The 22,820-nt window shown below is 41.4% G+C and overlaps 1 protein-coding gene across 1 annotated transcript; it reads left to right on the plus strand.

The window, feature by feature from the left end:
* Nucleotides 1-1,186: 1,186 nt before the first annotated feature.
* LOC103723886 (cullin-1-like) lies at nt 1,187-18,581 on the plus strand. Its single transcript, XM_039124023.3, has 20 exons — nt 1,187-1,402; nt 8,958-9,088; nt 9,233-9,332; nt 12,320-12,505; nt 12,625-12,672; nt 12,749-12,952; nt 13,112-13,189; nt 13,799-13,888; nt 14,002-14,082; nt 14,367-14,423; nt 15,972-16,001; nt 16,084-16,170; nt 16,281-16,433; nt 16,515-16,570; nt 16,766-16,886; nt 16,999-17,160; nt 17,272-17,415; nt 17,501-17,719; nt 18,102-18,269; nt 18,468-18,581. The coding sequence occupies exons 1-20, from the start codon at nt 1,187-1,189 to the stop codon at nt 18,567-18,569; spliced, it is 2,433 nt and encodes an 810-aa protein (XP_038979951.3). The 3' UTR covers nt 18,570-18,581.
* Nucleotides 18,582-22,820: the final 4,239 nt, after the last annotated feature.

A 22,820-nucleotide genomic window follows, 5' to 3' on the forward strand; every position in this document is an offset into this window, starting at 1 on the left:
CCAAGACAAGAGGGTCTTCTTTAGGATAAAAAGGCTAGTGAATGTTTTAGAGGTAGAAAGGAAGAAGGAAGTAAAGGAAAATCAGCCAATTAAATCCTTTGGAAGGATTGAACAACTAGAATCAAGTTTTGGTGGAGCTAGAGTCTTGAACCCATTTTTGTGTGGATCAACATTGGAGGGTGAACATTTGGGCACCTTAGGACATCTTCAGACATATTGGATATAGCGTGATAGGTATTCTTCTATACCAAGATTATATTTTTTACATTATTTGGTGATATTATTAAGGTGATCTTGGCTTATTAGGATTTCATATAATGGGTTTTATAAGAAAATTTTATAATCCCGTATCTTCTGCTGCGCCCTAGGGCACTAGGAAACCTAACAAGGGGATGGCTTTATGCTAGATGGCATGTAGCTAGAGCTTGCTTGAGGCGCACGGTGCAGTCCGTTCTTGCGAGCGGTGAGGCATTGATAGTTGTAGCAGGATATGGCTAGAATAGCATGGCATTGTCATTGACTGTCGTTGGCCAGCAAACGAAGCATAGTGCGAAAATATTGTAATGTACGACCACGTAGGCGGGTATGGGTGAGGCCGAGCTCGATGAGGGGTCGCGTCATGTATTCAATGAGACCGGCTTGGCGAGTGCTGAGGTCGACCTCGCTTTTTTGATTCTGAGGTTTGCTCGGTAAGGCACCCCGAGTTCAAGAGTCGGAATACGTTGTTAGATGAGGTGCCCCGAACTTGGCCGGGTGTATCGTCGACTATTAAGGGCGCTCCAAGCTTGGGTCAGGGCGCGTCGGTGAATATAAAAGGCCCGAGCTCGATTGGGGCGCGTCAGTAAATATAGGGGCACCTCGAGCTCAGGTCGGGGTGTGTCGGCGAATAGTCCTGCGGTCGAAGGAGCTCTTTGGCTCACAATTGACTCAGCAGGGCATTTCGAGCTCGGGCTCGGGACGTCATTACAAGCGTTGGAAGAGGTTATGGCAGGTCGTAGTAGCGGAGAGATCCGACCGAGGTCAACTGAGCCTTCGGCGGAGTCTGAGATTGGGCTTTTTCTGAGCAGGATTGTGGTCCTACCCGGTCGGGATGGGATGATCCCTTGCCCTGAGCAGGACGATCCATTTTACCCCCCATCTACCTACTAGTTCGCGACCATGCATTGATCCCAAGTTTGCTATAATTATGGCAAGCAATTTGGATGCAAAGTTTGATTCTCCTGTCAAGAAGAAGAAGAATAAAGCCTCCGGTTCCAGCCTCATAGTTGGACTAACACCATCTGAGATATCACCCTATATTGATGGCTACTTAACTACAACCAAGGTCCAGGAAATGATTCAACAGGCAGTATCTAGTCATGGTAACACTGCTGCTACTGCCTCCGCCTTCCAACTACTTCAAGTAATTCATCTCAATATTGGCTTACTAACTATGGAGCATCCAATCAAATGCCCTTCTGTTCTAATCTTTTTTATACTCTCAAGAATGCTCAACCCTCCTATATTCGCAATACTGATAGTTTCACTATATCCATTAGTCATATTGGTTGTCTCTAAGTTTTGTAAATCATTTATCAATTTCTGATATCCTTTTTGTACCAAAACATTCGATGAAGTGATATGTGAAATGGGCCTTGATCTTATTTCCTCATTGTCTGAATGTGTCAGATGGGATCAATCAACAGGAAAGCAAGATTGGGATAGTCTGTAAAGTCGGAAGATTATTTTTTATGGATAAACAAAATGTTCCTAGTCAAATTATACTGCTCGGTTCAATTTTTAGATGTTCCCTCGTATGTTAGCTGTTGATTAGCCGAGCATCGATCATGCTCTTCCATTTAATAAAAGTGAACATGTTTCTATGTCTCTTTATGATTTGATACACTGATATTTGGAGACTTGCTCCTATTGCTTCTGTGAGGACCCGTGCGGGCGTATGTTTAGTCCTACATCGGTTATTCGCTGGGTAGATCTAGGGTGGAATCCAAATAATACCTTCCGGCTAGCTATTTTGGGTGAGATCCTGAATTGTTACAAATGGTATCCGATAAGTGCTTAATAATTCATAATTTAGTTATCTTTCCATAGCACTTATCAATGTTCTTAAACTGATAAATACGTATTTTACCATAAAATTGAATAATCGTTGAAATAAATTTACAATATGGTAAAAAGAAATAATAATAATTCTTCTCTTAAACCAGATTCTGAACTTGTTTCTCTCTTGGCTACAATCTTTCATGAAAACTACAGAAAAAACATATAAGGAGATTGTGTTCACCCGGCTAAGGTTATAATTAAATGGGTTTTAGTCCTGATTAGATTGAAAGTTATAATTGTATGGAAAATATTTGATTAACCCTTCTATTAAGTCACGGTCTTATTTATTTTATCTGGTCGAGTTCGGTCTGAAGCAGTTTAGCAAGAATTAAATTTAAACGACATTGGGCTCGAGAGTAAGTTCAAGCAAATCAACGATCATGACCCACCTCAAATCCAAAGTCAATTCCCAACCAATTTCTTGCATGCCTTCGTATAAAATTTATAATTTTAAAACAAAAAAATAATAAAATAAATAAAAATAATTTTGGGAAGAATTACTGGATTCACAGTGTACCGTGAAAACACTGTTCATATGAACAGTGTCCCGTGAAAACACTGTTCATATGAACAGTGTAAAATAAATAAATAAATAAATAAATAAATAAATAATATATATATATATATATCCCACTGTTTATCTTCTTCCTCCCGCTGCCAATCCTTCCCGTGATCCCGCCTCACTCATTTCCTTCCATCAAAACAACCCGATCTTCCATCAGCCGCGTGCCAAATCCAAGAGGGAAATCAGCCGGGCGTCTTCCGCATCCAACTATGGCATCGTCTTCATTCTCGGATGCTCCGCCGGCGACCACTCCACCGCTGCAATCAACGAGCCGGACCAACCGTCGAGAATCAATTCCTCCAATCAGCCCGTTCCGGCCACGAGTCCCATGCGGTGCAGCCAGCGACCGGATGCCCCGCCTCTTCTTCCGATCGTAACGCCTCCGATCTAGCAATCGCCCAGCACCCGAACACCTGCAACGTCTTTCCATCCGGATTCATCCCTAGCACCAAGCCGTGATCGGCTCCCAACAGCCGGAAACCCAACTCGGCATTTATCTATAGCTCAGTCCCCGGCTTCTCCGAGATCCAGACACTCCGCATCAACCCCATCGATCCCGCGGCCATCTCATCTTTTTCCCTCCACCTCCCGTCGATCCAGCGGCCAGCTTCATTTCCGGCCATCTACAATCAATCCGGCGCTCCACGGATCCCTCCCAAGATCCAGCCATTCCACGGATTGACGCGATTGATCCACTATAAAAGGAGGAGGGCGGCATTCGGTGGGAGGGGGGGACGACGGGGAGAGCTTGGCTTCGACAGAAAAACAGGGGAGACCCTCTGTTTCGGTGAAAAGAAGAAGAAAGCCGAGAGGGAGAGAAAAAGAAATAAAAAAAAAAGAGAAAGGAGGGGGAAAGAGAATGTTTTGTGATATTTTGGGAATGATGGGAGGTGAAGGCTTTCATTTGCAGATGGAAGGTCATCCAGAAGCCATGCTCAGCTAAACATCCAATCTAGGGCTGGATGAAGCCTTAGCGATGTATCAGGGCATTGTAGTTCTTACTTTTTTAATATTTTTGGAGCTTGTTTAAATTCTAATTTTCAATGAAATATTCCTTTATGATATTTAAACTTTGAGCATGCTAGTTACTATTCATGTTTGCTAAAGTAGTCTAAGATGATCCATGCCTAGGAAGATGAGGTGTGCTGCACCCTAGATTAGCATACTTAGGTAGACACTTCATGCTACACCGAAGATGGATCTTCCTAACACTCTTTATGCTTTTATTTTAAAAGGCTTGTAGCCAATTTGCATGCCTCTCCAAAAGATAAAAATTAAGAACACAGTCCCTAATGCAATGCTACGCGGTGGATTCCAAACCCTAGATCTATCTACTTTGATAAATTTCAATTCGTACTCATAGATTAATTTAGTTAAATCAAGTTAGCAAATAATTCTTCTTGATTTATTTTTAAAAGAAAAATAACTTATTCTTCAATCCCTGTGGACCGACACCCGTAATCACTATCCTACAGGATACGTGTTATTGCGTGGTTTATTTTTGAAATTGAAATAAGTTATTTGCTAATCCTTCCCACTGTTTATCTTCTTCCTCCCGTTGCCAATCCTTCCCGTGATCCCGCCTCACTCATTTCCTTCCATCTAAACAACCCGATCTTCCATCAGCCGCGTGCCAAATCCAAGAGGGAAATCAGCCGGGCGTCTTCCGCATCCAACTATGGCATCGTCTTCATTCTCGGATGCTCCGCCGGCGACCACTCCACCGCTGCAATCAACGAGCCGGACCAACCGTCGAGAATCAATTCCTCCAATCAGCCCGTTCCGGCCACGAGTCCCATGCGGTGCAGCCAGCGACAGGATGCCCCGCCTCTTCTTCCGATCGTAACGCCTCCGATCCAGCAATCGCCCAGCACCCGAACACCTGCAACGTCTTTCCGTCCGGATTCATCCCTAGCACCAAGCCGTGATCGGCTCCCAACAGCCGGAAACCCAACTCGGCATTTATCTATAGCTCAGTCCCCGGCTTCTCCGAGATCCAGACACTCCGCATCAACCCCATCGATCCCGCGGCCATCTCATCTTTTTCCCTCCACCTCCCGTCGATCCAGCGGCCAGCTTCATTTCCGGCCATCTACAATCAATCCGGCGCTCCATGGATCCCTCCCAAGATCCAGCCATTCCACGGATTGACGCGATTGATCCACTATAAAAGGAGGAGGGCGGCGTTCGGTGGGAGGGGGGGACGACGGGGAGAGCTTGGCTTCGACAGAAAAACAGGGGAGACCCTCTGTTTCGGTGAAAAGAAGAAGAAAGCCGAGAGGGAGAGAAAAAGAAATAAAAAAAAAAGAGAAAGGAGGGGGAAAGAGAATGTTTTGTGATATTTTGGGAATGATGGGAGGTGAAGGCTTTCATTTGCAGATGGAAGGTCATCCAGAAGCCATGCTCAGCTAAACATCCAATCTAGGGCTGGATGAAGCCTTAGCGATGTATCAGGGCATTGTAGTTCTTACTTTTTTTAATATTTTTGGAGCTTGTTTAAATTCTAATTTTCAATGAAATATTCCTTTATGATACTTAAACTTTGAGCATGCTAGTTACTATTCATGTTTGCTAAAGTAGTCTAAGATGATCCATGCCTAGGAAGATGAGGTGTGCTGCACCCTAGATTAGCATACTTAGGTAGACACTTCATGCTACACCGAAGATGGATCTTCCTAACACTCTTTATGCTTTTATTTTAAAAGGCTTGTAGCCAATTTGCATGCCTCTCCAAAAGATAAAAATTAAGAACACAGTCCCTAATGCAATGCTACGCGGTGGATTCCAAACCCTAGATCTATCTACTTTGATAAATTTCAATTCGTACTCATAGATTAATTTAGTTAAATCAAGTTAGCAAATAATTCTTCTTGATTTATTTTTAAAAGAAAAATAACTTATTCTTCAATCCCTGTGGACCGACACCCGTAATCACTATCCTACAGGATACGTGTTATTGCGTGGTTTATTTTTGAAATTGAAATAACCGATCAGTATCAGAGCGGACCCGGCCCATAACCTATGCGGACTAGGAGACACTGCAGCACGGATCCATTGGGGCTGACCACGGGCTGATCGTGGTGTTTGTGATTAGATTCGAATAGATTTGAACCCTTAGCCTGACGAGGACGTCAGAGCTTGAACGGGGGAAGTATGTGAGGACCCGTGAAGGCGTGTGTTTAGTCCTACTTCGGTTATTCGCTAGGTAGATCTTGGGTACTTATACAGGATCAAGGAACCCAAATAATACCTTCCGGCTAGCTATTTTGGGTGAGATCCTGAATTGTTACAGCTTCTATGGGGGAAGCTTCAAATATTATGTGTTATTCATAGATGACTATTCAAGATATACTTGGATCTACCTGCTTCATTCTCTGCCTGATATCTTGTAGGTTTATCTTCAATGCTCCACCATGGTCGCTACTCAATTTTCAAAGGCCATCAAACTATTTCTCTCTGATTCTTGTGGTGAATACTTACCTACCAAAGTTCTTCAAGAATCTACTTAACTCCCAAGGAACTTACTTTATCTCAAATATATTGTGTTGAGAACCACTAGAGAATGGTGTTTTTGAATAGAAATAGGGTCATATCATTCAAACTGCTCGCACTCTTCTACTCCCATCCTCCACACCTTGTGAATTTTAGGGGAAAGCATCACATGTTTGTATATTTAATTAATAGGACATCTTCTTCTGTCATTGCTAGAAAATATCCATATTAACACCTTTTTCAAATTTCCCAAATTTTTCTAAGCTTCCCGTTTTTGGCTCAATTTGTGCCATTCTTCTTCCAAAAAGAGTGAGATAAATTATCCGAAAAATCTGCTATTTGTGTCTTTTTAGATTATGACTCTTAACAAAAGGCTGTAGATGCTATAATCCTGCCGCTTGGAAACTCCGTATCTGTCCCCATGTAATTTGGGAATTTATACTCTTTTTAATCTCTCGAAATCTTATCTCACATCCGGTCCTTCACCTACATCACTCCATTTTATGACCTTTTTGCTGAAGAAGCTCATTCTGTCATCTAATGATAGGGAATCATCAGAATCTATTATATATTGATGCTAATGTCTCCATGCTGAATAACTGAACTACTTGGACTCGATCCTAACACAACCTTAGAGAATGATCTATTACGACGTGAGCTTTGTTATCTACAATAAGAATGAGACTCACCCTAACACCTTCAAGATTCAATGCTTCTTTTCCACCGTATTCACTTATCATGAACCACAGTTTTATCACGAGGCAATTGGAAGCAGGCTATGTAGTAGCACTATTTGCTCTATGAAATACCAAAACCTAGGATCTTGTTAATTTGCCTCCTGGAAAATCAGTTTTGCTGTAAGCGGATACAAAATCAATTATAGGTCAAATTGCTCTATTGAATGATACAAAGCTCATTTTGTTTTTAAGAATTTTCTCAAGAATATGGGATAGATTATGAAGAGACCATAGCCCTCGCAGCCTGTATAATTATTGTTCGAGCTCTTCTTGGAACAAATTCAATACAAAAGTATCATTTACTCTAGATAGATGTCAAAAGTGAATTTTTGAATGGTGAACGGTAAGATGAAGTCTACATAACTTCCACTAGTGGTTGGGCAAATCAAATTTGCTAGCTTCATCCTAGATGTATTGAAACAGGCACCTCCAGCATGGTTTGCAAAGTTTAGCAGTGTACCATGTCAAATTGGTCTTTATCAAATATTGCATGACTATGCTCTACTTTTTCGAAATATAGCTAAAGGGATGATTTTACTTTTACTATATATTGATGATATGATTGTTGATATTATGCATGCCACAAAATGCCACCTAAGCAAATGCTTTCAAATGAAGGATATAGGTCCTCTAAAGTACTTTCTCAAAATTGATATTCAAAATACATTGCAATGATATTTTCTCTTCAAGTAAAATATGCCTTAGATATTATCAGTAGAGCTGGCCTGATTGATACCAAAGTTGTGGATACACTACATGAGCTTAACGTTAAATATTGATCCATTGATGGAATTTTCTTTTAAATCTCATATTATATTAACTACTCGTTGAGAGCCTTATCTATCTCATTGATACCAAACTTAATATGCATCATATTGTCCCTATTGTCAGTTCATGATAAATCTCCTCATCTGTCCATTTTGCCCTACTTTGGCTTTTGTGCTATATTAAGCGCATAATCTCACTTTTTTTTTCTTTTTTTTGATAAAAACGGTAATTCATATAGCTCTAAAGTGAGTACATCCTGCTAAATCAGAAGAAAGTAAAGAGTACAATGAGGGCGGGAGCTCTACCATGGGCATCCACAAGAACTCCCCAAAATGCTTCGCAACATAGGAAGCGACCCAATCTGCAGCCCTGTTCGCCTCACGAAAAGCATGTACAACCTGGAACTCGCCTAGCTCCGCTACCAGTCCGTGTGTGTCACGAATAAGAGGGTGACCATCTCCGAACCTATCCGCACCCCATATCTACTTAATCACTATCGATGAGTCTCCCTCGATATACACAGTCTCTCACTTAATATCAGATATTTAAGTGTGGCAATTTATGTTCCAACCCATGGAACCCAATTCATAAATGGTAACTTACCCACTTTATTTAAATTTTGTTGAAATGATGAGTTCGGATTATAAAGGGTCTGCCCACCTGCACCAATTTGGATCTCATCTCTGTGGGCCCCATCGCACGCGCCACTCCTCGCCCTTCCTCCACGCGCCTGCATTTGTATCTCCCCGTCCCGCTTTTCCCGTTGTAAAGCTTCCGGAGAGCGGGAAAGCCTTCACGAACAGAGGATAGACGGAGGGAGCGAGCGTGCGATCTCTTCTCCTCTTTGCTCAGCTTCAGCGGTAAACCCCGGAGAGAAAGAGACCGTGAGTTCTTCTCCCACCGGTTCTGATCGTGTTGCTTCTCTTCTTGAATTACTTGATGCAAAGCAGTATGAGTTTGATTCATCTTTGTTTTCCAAGAACAAGAATTCGGATCGCTACTCCTTTTCTTTCGTACTCTTCTATAACTTCCAGCTCTTTAGTTTCCTAATTCTTGGTAGATTACCAAGATAAGGTGTTGTGGATTCTTGGATTCTTGTAGTTTATCTCTCCAAATCTCCCCTACTTTCAATCCATCAAGACGGGACATGAGTTTTTGCTTTTGTTGTTGTTGTTATTGTTGGGTGTTATTCGGTTTAATCTTTGCATGCGGTTTGAATCTTTTTATATCTTATCATCTGTTTCTTTCCTCTGTTTCTTGACCTTTCTTGATGTTATCATCGTTGGGGTAATCAGATGTCTAAGGAGATTGTTGAGTTAGAACAAGGATTGGGTTTAGTGAACACAGGGACTGCCAAGGTGCTCGCCATTCTCGAGGGCGACCAATCCGTGTCGTTGAGTTCCGAGCAGTACATGAATCTCTTCACGTAATTATTCATTCCTCTCCGCCAGCTGCATTCGTTGTTTAGTTTGTTTTTGTCTTGGTATCTCGATGTGAAGGCTCGTTGCTGTTCTGATTTTTTTTTTTTTTTGGTAATTGTTATGTGATATTAAACTGTTTTCTTGAACAGGGTTGCCTTTAATATGTGTACTCAGAACGGACCGAACAATTATGCCGAAGAACTCTACAATAACTACAGGAGAGTTGTTGAAGAATATCTCATGGATAGGGTGAGAGAACCTGAATTCTTTCTGTTATTCAAATAATTTTCTCGCTGTTTTTGTAGCTGTCACCTTGGAGTGACAACGAGGGTAGTTCATATGATATTTTTACGTACCTTTTCTTTTGAGATGAGGATCTGTAAGGCGATGATAATTAGATATAATAAGCCAGAAAAGAAATTAAATTTTAGGAACTTATCTTTATGATTTTTTTTCTTTTTTTTTTTTGAGAGAAATCTCTATGATTAACCCTTTGGTTTGGTTTCAAAACAGTAATGCTCATCATCCTATTTCTGGTTTATTCTAAATCATAATTATCATTCTTTTCAATCGCCATAGGCGAAAGTAGAACTGTTTGTACGTAAATCCATCAGGAAATATTTGTTGAGTTTGGATCCTCTGCAGTGCATCGCGAGAAAGATCAAACGCACCATGTTTGACAGCCGTCTGTCTCCATGATGGAATGATGTGGTGGCTATCGAGGGTTGTACATCCCTCTGTGGTGCAAAACATGCACAGCCGTCCGTCTGTCTCCTGAACCATTATTTGTTGTTTGCGGCTCAGGAATCACGAATAAAAGGAGGAAATAGAATTTTCATGCTCCGAGCCTAATGAAATGGTAGGATATGACTGAATGATTAGAAAATGGGGTTCCTCTTCTTCAGGTATAAATGGAAGAAGCTCATGCCAGGTCCAGATCATGCAAGATGGGGTCCCTTGACAGAAAATCTTTACATTGCACAGAGTCGCTTTGTAGATTTGACATGTCAAAAATGTATGGAACATTTTCGATTTGTTGGTTGCAAAATTTGCATTACATCATCATTATTACCAACTCTATTTTTTTCAAGGAAACATGGTTATCAACTCACTGATTTTTCAGTCATATAATTTATTCTTGGATGAACCATACTAGTGACAAAAGTAAAAAAAAATTGGTTGCTTAGTTTTTAGTTTAATTATCTGATCCCCCGAATATAGAATCCGAAGGATGTTAATTTGTTTTTGTAACAACTCAGGACCTCACCCAAAATGGCTAGCCGGAAGGTATTATTTGGGTTCCTTAATCCTGTATAAGTACCCAAGATCTACTCAGCGAATAACCGATGTGGGACTAAACACACGCCCGCACAGATCCTCACATACTCCCCCCGTTCAAGCCCTGACGTCCTCGTCAGGCTAAGGGTTCAAATCCATTCAAATCTAATCACAAATACCACGATCGGTCCGTGGTCAACCGCAATGGATCCGTGCTGCAGTGTCCCCTAGTCCACATAGGTTATGGGCCGGGTCCACTCTGGTATCATTTGTAACAACCCAGGACCTTACCCAAAATAGCTAGCCGGAAGTTATTATTTAGGTTCCTTGATCCTGTATAAGTACCCAAGATCTACCCAGCAAATAACCGATGTGGGACTAAACACACACTCGCACGGGTCCTCACATAAATGTCACGCCTCCGCCTCTGCGAGGCACGTGAGGCACCTAATGCCCACTGGGGGCCACATGAGAGGGGGAAACAATAGTCCCACATCGGAAAGACTCGTTCCAGAGCCTGGGCATATGAGGCGGGTGTCTCCTAATCCTGCAGACGTGTTTTGGGTGGAAAACAAAACCGGGGAGGGGTGAAGGACGCTTGCGTGAAGCCCCAGAACCGGACAATATCTGGCAGGGGAGCCCCGTGTTCCCCCCTCATGTGGCCCCCACATGGGCACTAGGTGCCTCACGTGCCTCGCAGAGGCGGGGGCGTGACATTTGGTATCAGAGCCGAGGACGGCTCTTGTCCGATGGTGGGAAGGGTGTGAGGCCCAATAGTCCCACATCGGAAAGACTCGTTCCAGAGCCTGGGCATATGAGGCGGGTGTCTCCTAATCCTGCAGACGCGTTTTGGGTGGAAAACAAAACCGGGGAGGGGTCAAGGACGCTTGCGTGAAGCCCCAGAACCGGACAATATCTGGCAGGGGAGCCCCGTGTTCCCCCTCATGTGGCCCCCAGTGGGCATTAGGTGCCTCATGTGCCTCGCAGAGGCGGAGGTGTGACATTTATGTGAGGATCTGTGCGGGCGTGTGTTTAGTCCCACATCAGTTATTCGCTGGGTAGATCTTGGGTACTTATACAGGATCAAGGAACCCAAATAATACCTTCCGACTAGCCATTTTGGGTGAGGTCCTGAGTTGTTACAAATGGTATCAGAGCGGACTCGGCCCATAACCTATGTGAACTAGGGGACACTGCAGCACGGATCCATTAAGGCTGACCACGAGCCAATCGTGGTGTTTGTGATTCGATTTGAATGGATTTGAACCCTAGCCTGACGAGGACGTCACGGCTTGAATGGGGGGAGACTGTGAGGACCCGTGCGGGCGTGTGTTTAGTCTCACATCGGTTATTCACTGAGTAGATCTTGGGTACTTATACAGGATCAAGGAACCTAAATAATACCTTCCGGCTAGCCATTTTGGGTGAGGTCTTGGGTTGTTATAGTTTTAGTTGACTTTTGCAGACATATATAGAGTGAAGTTGAAGAGAGAGAGAGAGAGTTTTAGTTGACTTTTGCAGACATATATAGAGTGAAGTTGAAGAGAGAGAGAGAGAGAGAGAGAGAGAGAGAGAGAGAGAGAGAGTAATTCATGTTGATAAAACTCAGCATTGGTGTCCTGGAGCAGTGGTTGTCGAAATTTTAGCTTTACTACATTATCCTTGCCTGTAATTCCTTGTTTGTTTCTATTGCTTTTTTGTTCACAAGCTTCTCCGAACCTATATGCTGGAACAGCAGCTGTAATTGTTGCTTCTGATTCTTTGATTATAATTACCTTCTTTTATTGTTGACGAAAAGCTGACTATCCCTACCTGAATCTTTTATTGAGGACATCATATGAGTTACTTCTGATGGAATGTTGGATATCATGCTTTTCTCTTGTGGATTGACAGTTCATAATTTTCTTTTATGGAACTGCTTCTTTTTGTTTCCAAATCATGATCTTTTGTGAAAACAGGTATTTCCGTCATTAAATGAGAAGCATGATGTGCATCTACTGAAAGAGCTTTCCGAAAGGTGGTCAAAACACCTTGTAATGCTCAGATGGCTGTCGCGCTTCTTCGGTTATCTTGACCGTTTCTTTGTCCCTCGAAAATATCTTCCTTCTTTGCAAGAGCTTGGTGTGACATGCTTCCGTGAATTGGTCAGTAGCAGTATTATCATTAATGCATACTTAGTGCCAATCACATTTTAAATTCAAACTTAATTCTGTCTAGTTTATTCTTCCAAATTGCTTAACGAATTATATCCAAACAATTTCAGGTATACTTTCAGATATGTGGTAGAGTCAAAGATCATATTCTCGAAGTGGTTTGTTTTTTGCTGACTAGATATAACTCATGAATCTGAATTTTTTCTACATATGCTAAGAAGAAATGCTTGTCAGATTTCTCAAGAGCGTGAAGGGGAGAAGGTTGATCGTGCTTTACTGAACAACATTATGCAAATTTTTGTAGCCATTGGGCATGGCCAGATGTTATTTTATGAGAATGATTTGGAGGCAGCAGTGCTTAATAGTACAGCTAATTACTATCGCAATATCGCCAGAAATCTTATTACAGAGCACAGTTTCCCAGAATATATGATAATGGTAATGTTTATGAAGTCTTTTAACCATTCGCAGTTGCAGTCAGATACTAGTATTAAGCATTAGATCGTATACTAGTAACAACTTGTAGAAGTGGCTATGTAATATTGGTGATAATAGGATCATTATTAAAGTAACTTGACTTGTCTTGATATCTTGCAGGCTGAGCAGTATTTGAAGCTAGAGCATGATAGGGCTTCTAGTTACTTGCATAAAGACACTAAACCAAAGCTGATGGAGGTATTTTGGGGTTCAATGAATGTATACTAGCAATATATATTACATACCAGTTTATTTCCCGTAAAATTTGTTATATGTATATTACTTGGTTTTTCTGATGGTAAGAGTAGTTTTACACAGAATGAGTGATGAAAATATTGAAGTTGTTGGTGTCTATCTCGTATTGTATAAGATACTATACCGATCTGGATGCTCTTTTTCTCTCATAGACTTAAGGTGGATTCAGTTTACTTAAAGGATGATTAGCTGTTAGAATATGAATAAATATGAAATCTAGCAAATAATAGAAGAAATTTTTGAAAGAAAATAAGATTCGGAATATAATTTTTCTGTCCTTTTTTAATCTAAACGCTGTTGAGAATAGTTGAACTTTCATAGCTAAATTAGTTGTGTTAAATAATTTTATCCAGTGGTGCCATGCAATCATGTCTCAGAATTTTCATACATATACCTGCATACGCATCAGTTGGGGTTACATGCATGCAAATGCCAAACCTATTTATCAATTCGTACTGAAGTTTGCAATTGTTGCACTTTGTTTCCTCATAAGGATGGATCTCAAAAACTTTACCTAGTTTTTATTTTCTTACATATGTTCAATTTTTTCAGATAGTACAAAAGGAGCTGCTGCTTTCACAAGAAAATGAACTACTTGAGAAGGAACACTCTGGACTGCATGTCTTGCTGCGAGATGGCAAGGTCTGCTTGCATCCAGATGTCATCTTCTACCTCCAAATCATGTTATATGTAAGATATTTCAGATTTGGTTTCAGATGAACGTCTGATGAATTTCCAATGCTGATATTCCTCAGGTTGAAGATCTTAAAAGGATGTATGAGCTCTTTCATTGCATTGATGGGGGTCTGGATCCAATTATATCAATGTTTAAGCAGGTCCTTCTCCTCCCCTACTTCCCCTCTCTCCCCACTCTTTGGAGGAGATTGTGGCTTGCATGGAACAATTTGTTGAATTGTATGGGGCCTGAAAATTTCGGGCTAAGCCTATTGTGGAGCTTCTTGGATTTTCAAAATTATGCTTCACAGATACACCCACTTTTATAGGGAAAACTTGGTCGTTGTTGTAAATAGCCATGAATATATCTTTTATCGTACTAGTTGATTTCAATTTTGCATTATTTTGTCTACACCTTATTATGATCGAGTTTCATGTGGTGCAGCATATTGTTTCTAAAGGGAAGTATTTAGTCCAACAATCTGAAGATGCTGCTCACAAGGTGCAACTTTTATTTCTTCTTTATGATTTTAGCTAAGAAGAACTGTTGGCCATCATTGACAAGTTTTTACTCCAACAAAGTTATTGATCTCATGATGATACAGCCTCCTTTTTTCAGATTGAGAATTTAGAAACTTTTGGTTGAATTCTGGGGCTTAGACTTTATTACAGTAACCGAAGATATATGCTCGGACCTTTAGCAAGCTGTGCGCCTTGCATTTTTGAGGATCAAGCAGAAAAATTTATTTTCTTTTGTTTTCTCAAACTAACAATTATATATATGGATCTGTTGTTCTATGTATTACGGTAATGTACATCACATTATATGTAACTGGATCTATTCTAAGAAAACTGATGTTTATGTAAGAATTGGAATTTTATAGCTTGTTTGACTAATTGTGGGTCTGGAAAGGGGCCTAAAGTTAACGCGGTAGTATAATTTCCAGGGTTCTATTTTCTGTTATTTTGCCGTTTTATCTTAATTTTAGGGGTTTTGAACTCTGTTTTAGGATAGCTTTATTTTAGGTTTTTAACTGCTTTTGTTTATTTTAGGATAGTACACTTAATTTAAACCAAGGATGAAGGTGCTGGCTCTGCCAAGCCCATGCCGGTCCTTGCAATGACGAGCCTGTGCCCATGCCTCGTCAAGTATATCGGGCTGACTAGTGACTAGCAGCATTGCTGATCCCAGTCAGCAAGACCTTGATTTAATTTCACATTTTTCACGCGAAGTTATAACTCTATTAAGGATTACTATTGTCACAACCCAGGATCTCACCCAAAAAATATCTTCCGGCTAGCCTTTTTGGGTGAGGTCCTGGATTGTGACAAATGGTATCAGAGCAGACCTGGCTCATAACCTATGTAGACTAGAAAACACTGCAGCACATATTTATTGGAGCTGACCATGAGCCGATCGTGGTACTTGTGATTAGATTTGAATGAATTTGAACTCTTAGCCTGATGAGAACGTCGGGGCTTAAACAGAAAGAGTATGTGAGGACCCGTGCGTGCGTGTGTTTAGTTCTACATCGGTTATTCGCTGAGTAGATCTTGGATACCTGTATAAGATAAAAAAATCCAAATAATACCTTCCGACTAGCTATTCTGGATAAGATCTTGGGATGTGATAATGGTATCAGAGTGGACCCGGCCCATAACTTATGTTGATTAGGGGACACTGCAGCACGGATCCATGGGAGCCAACCACGGGCCGATCGTGGTGCTTGTGATTAGATTTGAATTCTTAGCCTAACGAGGACATCAGAGCTTAAATCCACATCGATTATTTGCTGGGTAGATCTTGGGTATTTATACAGGATCAAAGAACTCAAATAATATATTCCGGCTAACTATTTTGGGTGAGGTCATGGGTTGTGATAACTATTGCCATGAACTGAATGGAGTCTTGGAAGCATTTAGATTACATAAATATATCGCTTATCAATAAATACTAGTTTTCATGTTTGGTTATGCTTGTTTCTGTTTTTTGATTTTCTCTTCTTCTTCCTGGTTAGAACTGTTGCTGAACATAATCTAATTTCCACAGGTGGATAACCTCGACTCAGCTGGTCAAAGGGTAACTACTTGCTGGAATTTTTCGTTCAATGAGTTAAATTTTGTACTGCAAAATAAATTCTGATCCTTAAATTGGTTTCTAGGTTTTCATGAAAAGGGTTATTGAACTTTATAATGAGCATCTAGGCTATATCACAACGTGTTTTAATGGAAACAATCAACTCTGCGAGGTCCGTCTCTTTACACATTTATTTTTGTTTTTTTTTCCTTTCCTTGGATGATGTAACTGTTTATTCCCTGTGGCTCGGATAACTTATATTACTTCTTGATCATTTAACAGGCACTTAGAGAACCAGTCGAAGTGTTCTGCAGCAAGATGATTGCTGGCGCATCTGTTGCTGAGTTGCTGGCTGTCCATGCTGATGATATTCTTAAAAAGGGTGGTGAGAGTGAAAAAATGAATGAGGAAGCTGTTGAAGAGGCACTTGATGAGGTTATTATTTTATTATTTGGATGACTGCATGAATTTATTACGTTGTAATTAATTCTAGTATTTGAAAAATCTGATCTGCAGATCGTGCAGCTTCTTGTTTGCATCCATGACAAAGATCTCTTTGCTGAATTTTATAGGTACCCTCATTTCCTGAGTCCTTACACCATGCTTAATTATGTATATTTTCTTCTCCTGTAACTAAGTAATAGCTGACTCTTAATTGTTATACATTTGTATGCATCATGTCCATTGTCCTCCAGCAAATTAGTATTGTCATTACCCTTTTTAACAGACTATGGACTAATAATATTGTTGCATTGGCATGATTGTAGAAAGAAACTTGCTCGCAGATTCTTTTGTGATAGGATCGCCAATCATGAACATGAAAATTATATCTTGTCAAAACTGAAGCACCAATTTGGTTGCAATTTCACTTCAAATATGGAGAGAATGGTGTGTCTTTTTATATAAATCACTTATTTGCTCTCTGTAAATGTGTCTTTCTGCTTTCAGGGCGTTTGGATTACTTGAAGCTTTTATTAATGGTTTGATATACTGCTGACAGATGACAGATATGACATTGGCAACGGAGAACCAAGTTGAATTTGCGAAGTATTTGCAGAGCAACCCTCAGGAAAATCTGTGCTTCGACTTGGTTGTCAATGTACTGGCAACTGGGCTTTGGCCAAATTATAAGACAATTGATCTGCACCTTCCTGAAGAAATGGTAAAAGAAATTATTATTTTTTCCCTTTTCCTATATATTTCTTGTAGCTTCTCAAAATATTTCCTGTGCTGGTATCCTTTTTTTTTTTTTTTGTGTTATTTTCCTTCACAGGCTAATGCTGTTGAGGTTTACAAGAGGTACTACTCTTCAAGAACTAGCCGTCGGAATCTTACTTGGATGTTTTCTCTGGGAACTTGTACCATGGTAGGCAGGTTTGACGCAAAACCAATGGATCTCATAGTCGCACCACATCAGGTAAATCTTTGTTTCAGTGTCTTTTAAGGCCTTGCATGATTTATAGGAAGCAGCTACTCAACCAGTTTTGCATCATTTTATCCAGGCAGTTCTCCTGATGCTCTTCAACACCTCAGAAAGATTATGTTACACGGAAATAACAGAACAACTGCAGTTGCCCGACGAGGATGTGGTTAGACTACTGCACTCTCTATCATGTGCCAAACACAAAATACTGCTCAAAGAACCAAACGATAGAAGCATCTCTAGAAATGACATCTTTGAGTTCAACTCCAGGTTCACCGACAGGATGAGGCGGATCAAGGTTTGAACTTCCCCTACACTTGTTTTTCTGCTCTTCTTTTAGCTCTTTTCTGCTATCTCATTTTCTCTGTTGCGTGCCGCTCTCCTTTGGTGAATGATGGTTGAACTTCCCCTCCTTTTTTGATGGAGAGGCAATCCGCCTGTTTATTAAAAACCGTTTATTAAGTTAGACAATACAGATAAGTGATTGCATCTCACTACTTATTCTTTATTATCTTATGGACTGCTAGTTTCTTTGACAACAGTAGTTGTCTTAAGCCAATTAAATTTCTAGTTCTTTTCTCTTCACTTCTATCTGCACAACCGATCGGTATCAGATGGTAATCGACAACGGCGACCAAGTTTCTAAGATATTTCATTTCTTATTATTTTTTGGAAAATAGATTCCTCTTCCTTCTGCTGATGAGAAGAAAAGGATACAAGAAGATGTCGTCAAAGACCGACGATTTGCTATTGATGCTGCACTTGTGAGAATCATGAAGAGTAGGAAGGTCATGGGTTACCAGCAGCTTTTGGGGGAGTGCTTACAGCAACTCAGTCACGCATTCAAGGTACTCAGCAGTTTTTTTATACACTCATTTTATCTCTTTCCATTTTTTTTTATTCTTCCCTGTTATTATTGTTTATTGTGAGGTTAAACTTGAGGGAAGATCTGGTTAGCTGCTGATCTAGAATGGCTCCATTTACAATGCTATTGATGCTGTTGCTTCAAACCTATTAATTATGGCTTCTTGTTTTTGACCCTGCAGCCGGATGTCAAGGTGGTTAAGAGACGGATTGAAGAACTGATCGGACGGGAGTACATGCAAAGGGACAAGGATGATGCAAATGTCTTTTATTATGTGGCTTAAGACGAGCAGAGAGGCTCAAGTTGGAGAGAACAGCGAAGTTGGAGCTTGTTGTTGGTCTTTCATATAAAGAGGACTCCATTCGAGAGAACTATATCTTCAGGGGCTGTTTCTTTTTTTCAGATTTTTGACATCTGAGGCACTACGTAGCTTTTTTGCATGGAGCAAGCAGCAGCAGCAGCTAAATTGTGCTGCCCATTTTCTTCTTCCCTTTTAATTTTTGGACTCCACTTTATAGGGTGGGGATTTGAAACTTAGAATTAGGAGTGAGTGGTGTACATTCAGAAGATTCTTTTAGCTTTTATATTACAAAGAAGATTATGTGGTATGCTTTGATGAACAATGGATTAGCCTTTTTATGACGCTGTGCAACCCCGCTTACGCACATGCTTATGAGGACGTGACATGGGTCGTGGCCCGGTTTTTAAATGGGCCTGACAATGTAAGCCCGGCCGGCAAGGCGAATATCTCTGCCCAGGCCTGTCCAAAATTCAAATACCTCTAAACATCGTATAACTTATTAAGTGGGAAAAAAAAAACACAAAAAAAACAACCACCCTCCTCGACCTCCTCATGCTCGCTCTCTCTCTCTCTCTCTCTCTCTCTCTCTCTCTCTCTCTCTCTCTGTTTTTTCTTTTCTTTTCTTTTTTTTCCTTTCTACTTTTCTGTTTCTTTGGTGGCTTTGAAGAGGGTGTCATCACTCACCTTTTTTTTTATGATACTTGGATTTCTCTGGCCCCATTGGCCTTGCGGCTGGCCATGATCAAAAACTACTGTACTTTGAGGGATCTAAAGGTTAGCGATCTTGATGAGAGGAGGTAGAACGTCTCTTTCATTACCCAGTTGTTTCGAGAGGGCTTAGCTGAGAGAATTCTAGCAATTGCAGAGCCTAAAAGTGACATGCTTGGGAGGTTAGCGTGGGGTTCTACTTGTACTTCCAAGGTCAAGACCAGGAAGCTAAATAAACTCTTCAATGCAATCCCAGAAATTAGGAAGGATTTTTCATGACTATGGAAGATTGAGGTACATCTTCATCTTCAAGTGGCATAATTCCTACAGAAGCTTGTGTCACATCCCGAATCCAAAGCGAAACAGATGCTGTATACCTATATAGTGGACTATACAAGCATGCAAGGCAACAGATTATATCATAGCAATAATAATTCCAAAAGATGGCGGATAGAATGGTCTGGGCAGCCACCAGGTGGTCCAGGGTGCGAGCCATCGACTTATAGGAGATGATGGGCAGTGAGGCGGCCAGACAGATGGATGGCAGATGGATATGGAGGACGTGCAGGTGGGGAGAGGAGTTAGGGTCACCCCGAGCTGCAACAATTGCCTTGGGGTGGAGGAGACCATCAGCCATGTATTGCTTGAGTGCCCGAAGGCTGTACACGTTAGGGGAGGGGCTCTAGTTCCCCTGCCTCGGGTTGTTCGTTCAGTTGAGGAACTTTTGCATCAGATGAGGGCCATCATGCAGAGTCAGTGGACGATAGGGCAGGGGATCATGTGGGCTTATCTGGCATACCACATATGGTTGGATAGGAACGCCCAAGTTTTTGAGGACAGGCGGGCGTGCTTAAGGAGTGTGGTAGACAAAGCTCTCCTTCAGGCGACTGAGGTCGCTAGAGCTACCACGACAATTTCATCTAGGATGGCCAGAGACATCTGGAACCCCTTGCTACTGTGAGAGCGCTCAGGATTGTCTTTGTTCCTTGGGAGCCCCCACCTCCTGGACATTTTAAGGTAAATTTTGATGGTAGCGTTTCAAGCAACGAAGATAGAGCTGGAGTAAGGTTCGTGATCGAGGATCACAACTCTCAGCTGATTGTCGCAGGAGGCCGCAGCATTGCTGGTTTGACAGTGATAGGGGCAGAGCTTAGGGCTGCCTGGGAGGGCATCACCTATGTGGAACGGGTGCTGAGGGCGGAGCGAATCTTTCTTGAGGGGGATGTAGCTACAGTGGTTGACTGGATTCGCGAGGAGGGACGGATGGGGGAGGAGTCCCCTCTTCTGTGCGACATCTGACAGTTGGCGGGGCAGTGCAGTACCTTTCAGACTGTACAAGTGTACCAGGAGAAAAAACAAGGTGACAGACTGGGTTACCACCTATGCTGCCTAGCATTTCAAAGAGATCTTTTGGGCATAGCAGGAGGCTCCTCCTCTATCCTTTATAATTCTATTGGCTACACCTATCCTAGAGTTGGGTGATCAGCCGTTGTATCAAAAAAAAAAAAAAAAAAAACAGCATGATAGTATGATTTTCCACAATGGATTTATGAAATGCCCACTGCCTAATCATAGTCGTGTTATTGAATCCATAATCAACATAATATTGTTATTTCTGCTATTATTGTAATTTTGTGGCATGATATTTATTTAGTATTTTTTCTCTTTCTTAGCTATAATTTTATATGTATTTTAGTTATAGTCTTACATAAGAAGCTAATTATTAAAATATTTAAACATTGGGCCTCTGCAGGAGGCACCTGCGCGCTCTATTCGTTGATCTGTCGATATGCAAAAATGGGGTTGTTGCCAAGTCAGCAAGCAGAAGATAGAGAGGTGTCCAATTATAAGCTAGATCCGCCTAGCAACAGACGCCATCATCATGCCTTTAATGTAAAAGCAGCAGTCGAGAACAGTCCCTTCACCAAATATTTTCTCTTGGTAGCAACCATGCTCGAAACCTTATGAGATAATTCATACATGTATCTTTCCGATAGACGTAGTTCCACACGAGCATTGGCCTTCACTACCTTCTTACAAGGTTCCGAGCGAGAAGGTGGAGGAGATAGTTTTGAATTCTGGTGTTCAATGCATCCCGGGAATTGCCTTCTTCTACTCAGAGCTCGTGCAGGGGATTCCTCCGATATTTGAGCATTATGTTGCAAATGTGCCCGCTTTGCACTCTATTCTTGTCTTTGTTTCCATTAAGTCACTACCAATCAGCCGAGTTCCGATGGAGGAGTGATTTTTATTCCGTCGAATGGGGTCTCATGATTGCTACGTGTTTCGGCGTGTTGCGAGGTATGGCTACAACGATGCAAGAAGTGAACATGAGCCCTTGGATGCAACGCTGGTGCAGAGATTGAAGGAGTTCATGGAGAAAGAAGTATTGTTGGGTAGGGAGTGAGGACTCCATCCCCAATGACCATAGAAGTCCCAAGCATGGTTGCCACTAAAAAAAAATATTTGGCGAAGGGACTGTTCTCGAGTGCTGCTTTTACCTTAGAAGCATGCTGATGGCGTCTGTTGCTAGGCAGTCTAGCTATTGGACACCTCTCTATCTTCTGCTTGCTGACTTGGTAACAACCTCACCTTTGCATATCGACGGATCAACGAATAGAGTACAAAGGTGCCTCTTGCAGAGACCCAATGTTTAAATATTTCAATAATTAGCTTCTTATGTAAGACTATAGCCAAAATACGTACAAATTATAGCTAAATAAGCGAAAAAATACTAAACAAATATCATGCCACGTACAAAATTACAATAACAGCAGAAATAACAAACATTAGGGAGTTCTCACCGTCGCTGTTATCGTTGGCATGGAGGATTATCACTTGACCAAGGTGATGAGAGTGATGCTATAGAAGATGAGGGAGAGAACGCCTGGGATATCGTCCTCATGCCATATCCCCCCCCCCCCCCCCCCCCCCCCCCCCAAACGTGCTCGCATACATGTACAGCAGAGATGTCCCGATGTCCCCGTACATGATCCCCACACTCTGAAACGCCAGCCTCATCACCGTTCCCCAGGCCCTATACTTCCCCTTCCATCATCGCAATCGCAATCACAATCACCCACCGCTCATCTCGCATCACACGGCTCATAAATATATTTTTTTCGATTTTAAAGAATTTAGGGATCGGAGAGATGGACCTTGGAGTCACAATTATGTACGCAACCAATATGTTCAACAACAATGTCCCAATTACGTGATTTCCTTGTTCAACCAAAACATAGGTTAGAATTAAGCCCAATGACTTTACCTGAATATTATTGCATCGGACTCCGAAGCCATTTTCCAATCAACATAGATTGGCAATGTCAAGAGATAGTCATTGTTCAATGCATATGTCAACAGCAAATCTTGTGTTGTCTTCAAATTGAGCATCACATAGAAGTTTCATAAAAGACCGCTGGAATTGAGTTGCAACAGTAGCAACTCTGCATGTGAAAACCAATTATGAGTTAGCCAAAAACAACAAGCAAACACTAAATCGAGGATGATATGTATCTTACTTTG

This window comes from Phoenix dactylifera, chromosome 8, assembly GCF_051530095.1.
Source record: "Phoenix dactylifera cultivar Ajwa chromosome 8, Ajwa_hap1_PhDact_Kaust_v1.1, whole genome shotgun sequence".
Classification (NCBI taxonomy): Eukaryota; Viridiplantae; Streptophyta; class Magnoliopsida; order Arecales; family Arecaceae; genus Phoenix; species Phoenix dactylifera.

Bases quoted from the DNA above. Each gene is read 5' to 3' on its own strand.
- LOC103723886 (XM_039124023.3), top strand. From the start codon at position 1,187: ATGGCAAGCAATTTGGATGCAAAGTTTGATTCTCCTGTCAAGAAGAAG. The intron at 14,083-14,366 runs GTCCTTCTCCTC...CATGTGGTGCAG, and splicing joins TTATATCAATGTTTAAGCAG to CATATTGTTTCTAAAGGGAA. The intron at 17,161-17,271 runs GTAAAAGAAATT...TTTCCTTCACAG, and splicing joins TGCACCTTCCTGAAGAAATG to GCTAATGCTGTTGAGGTTTA.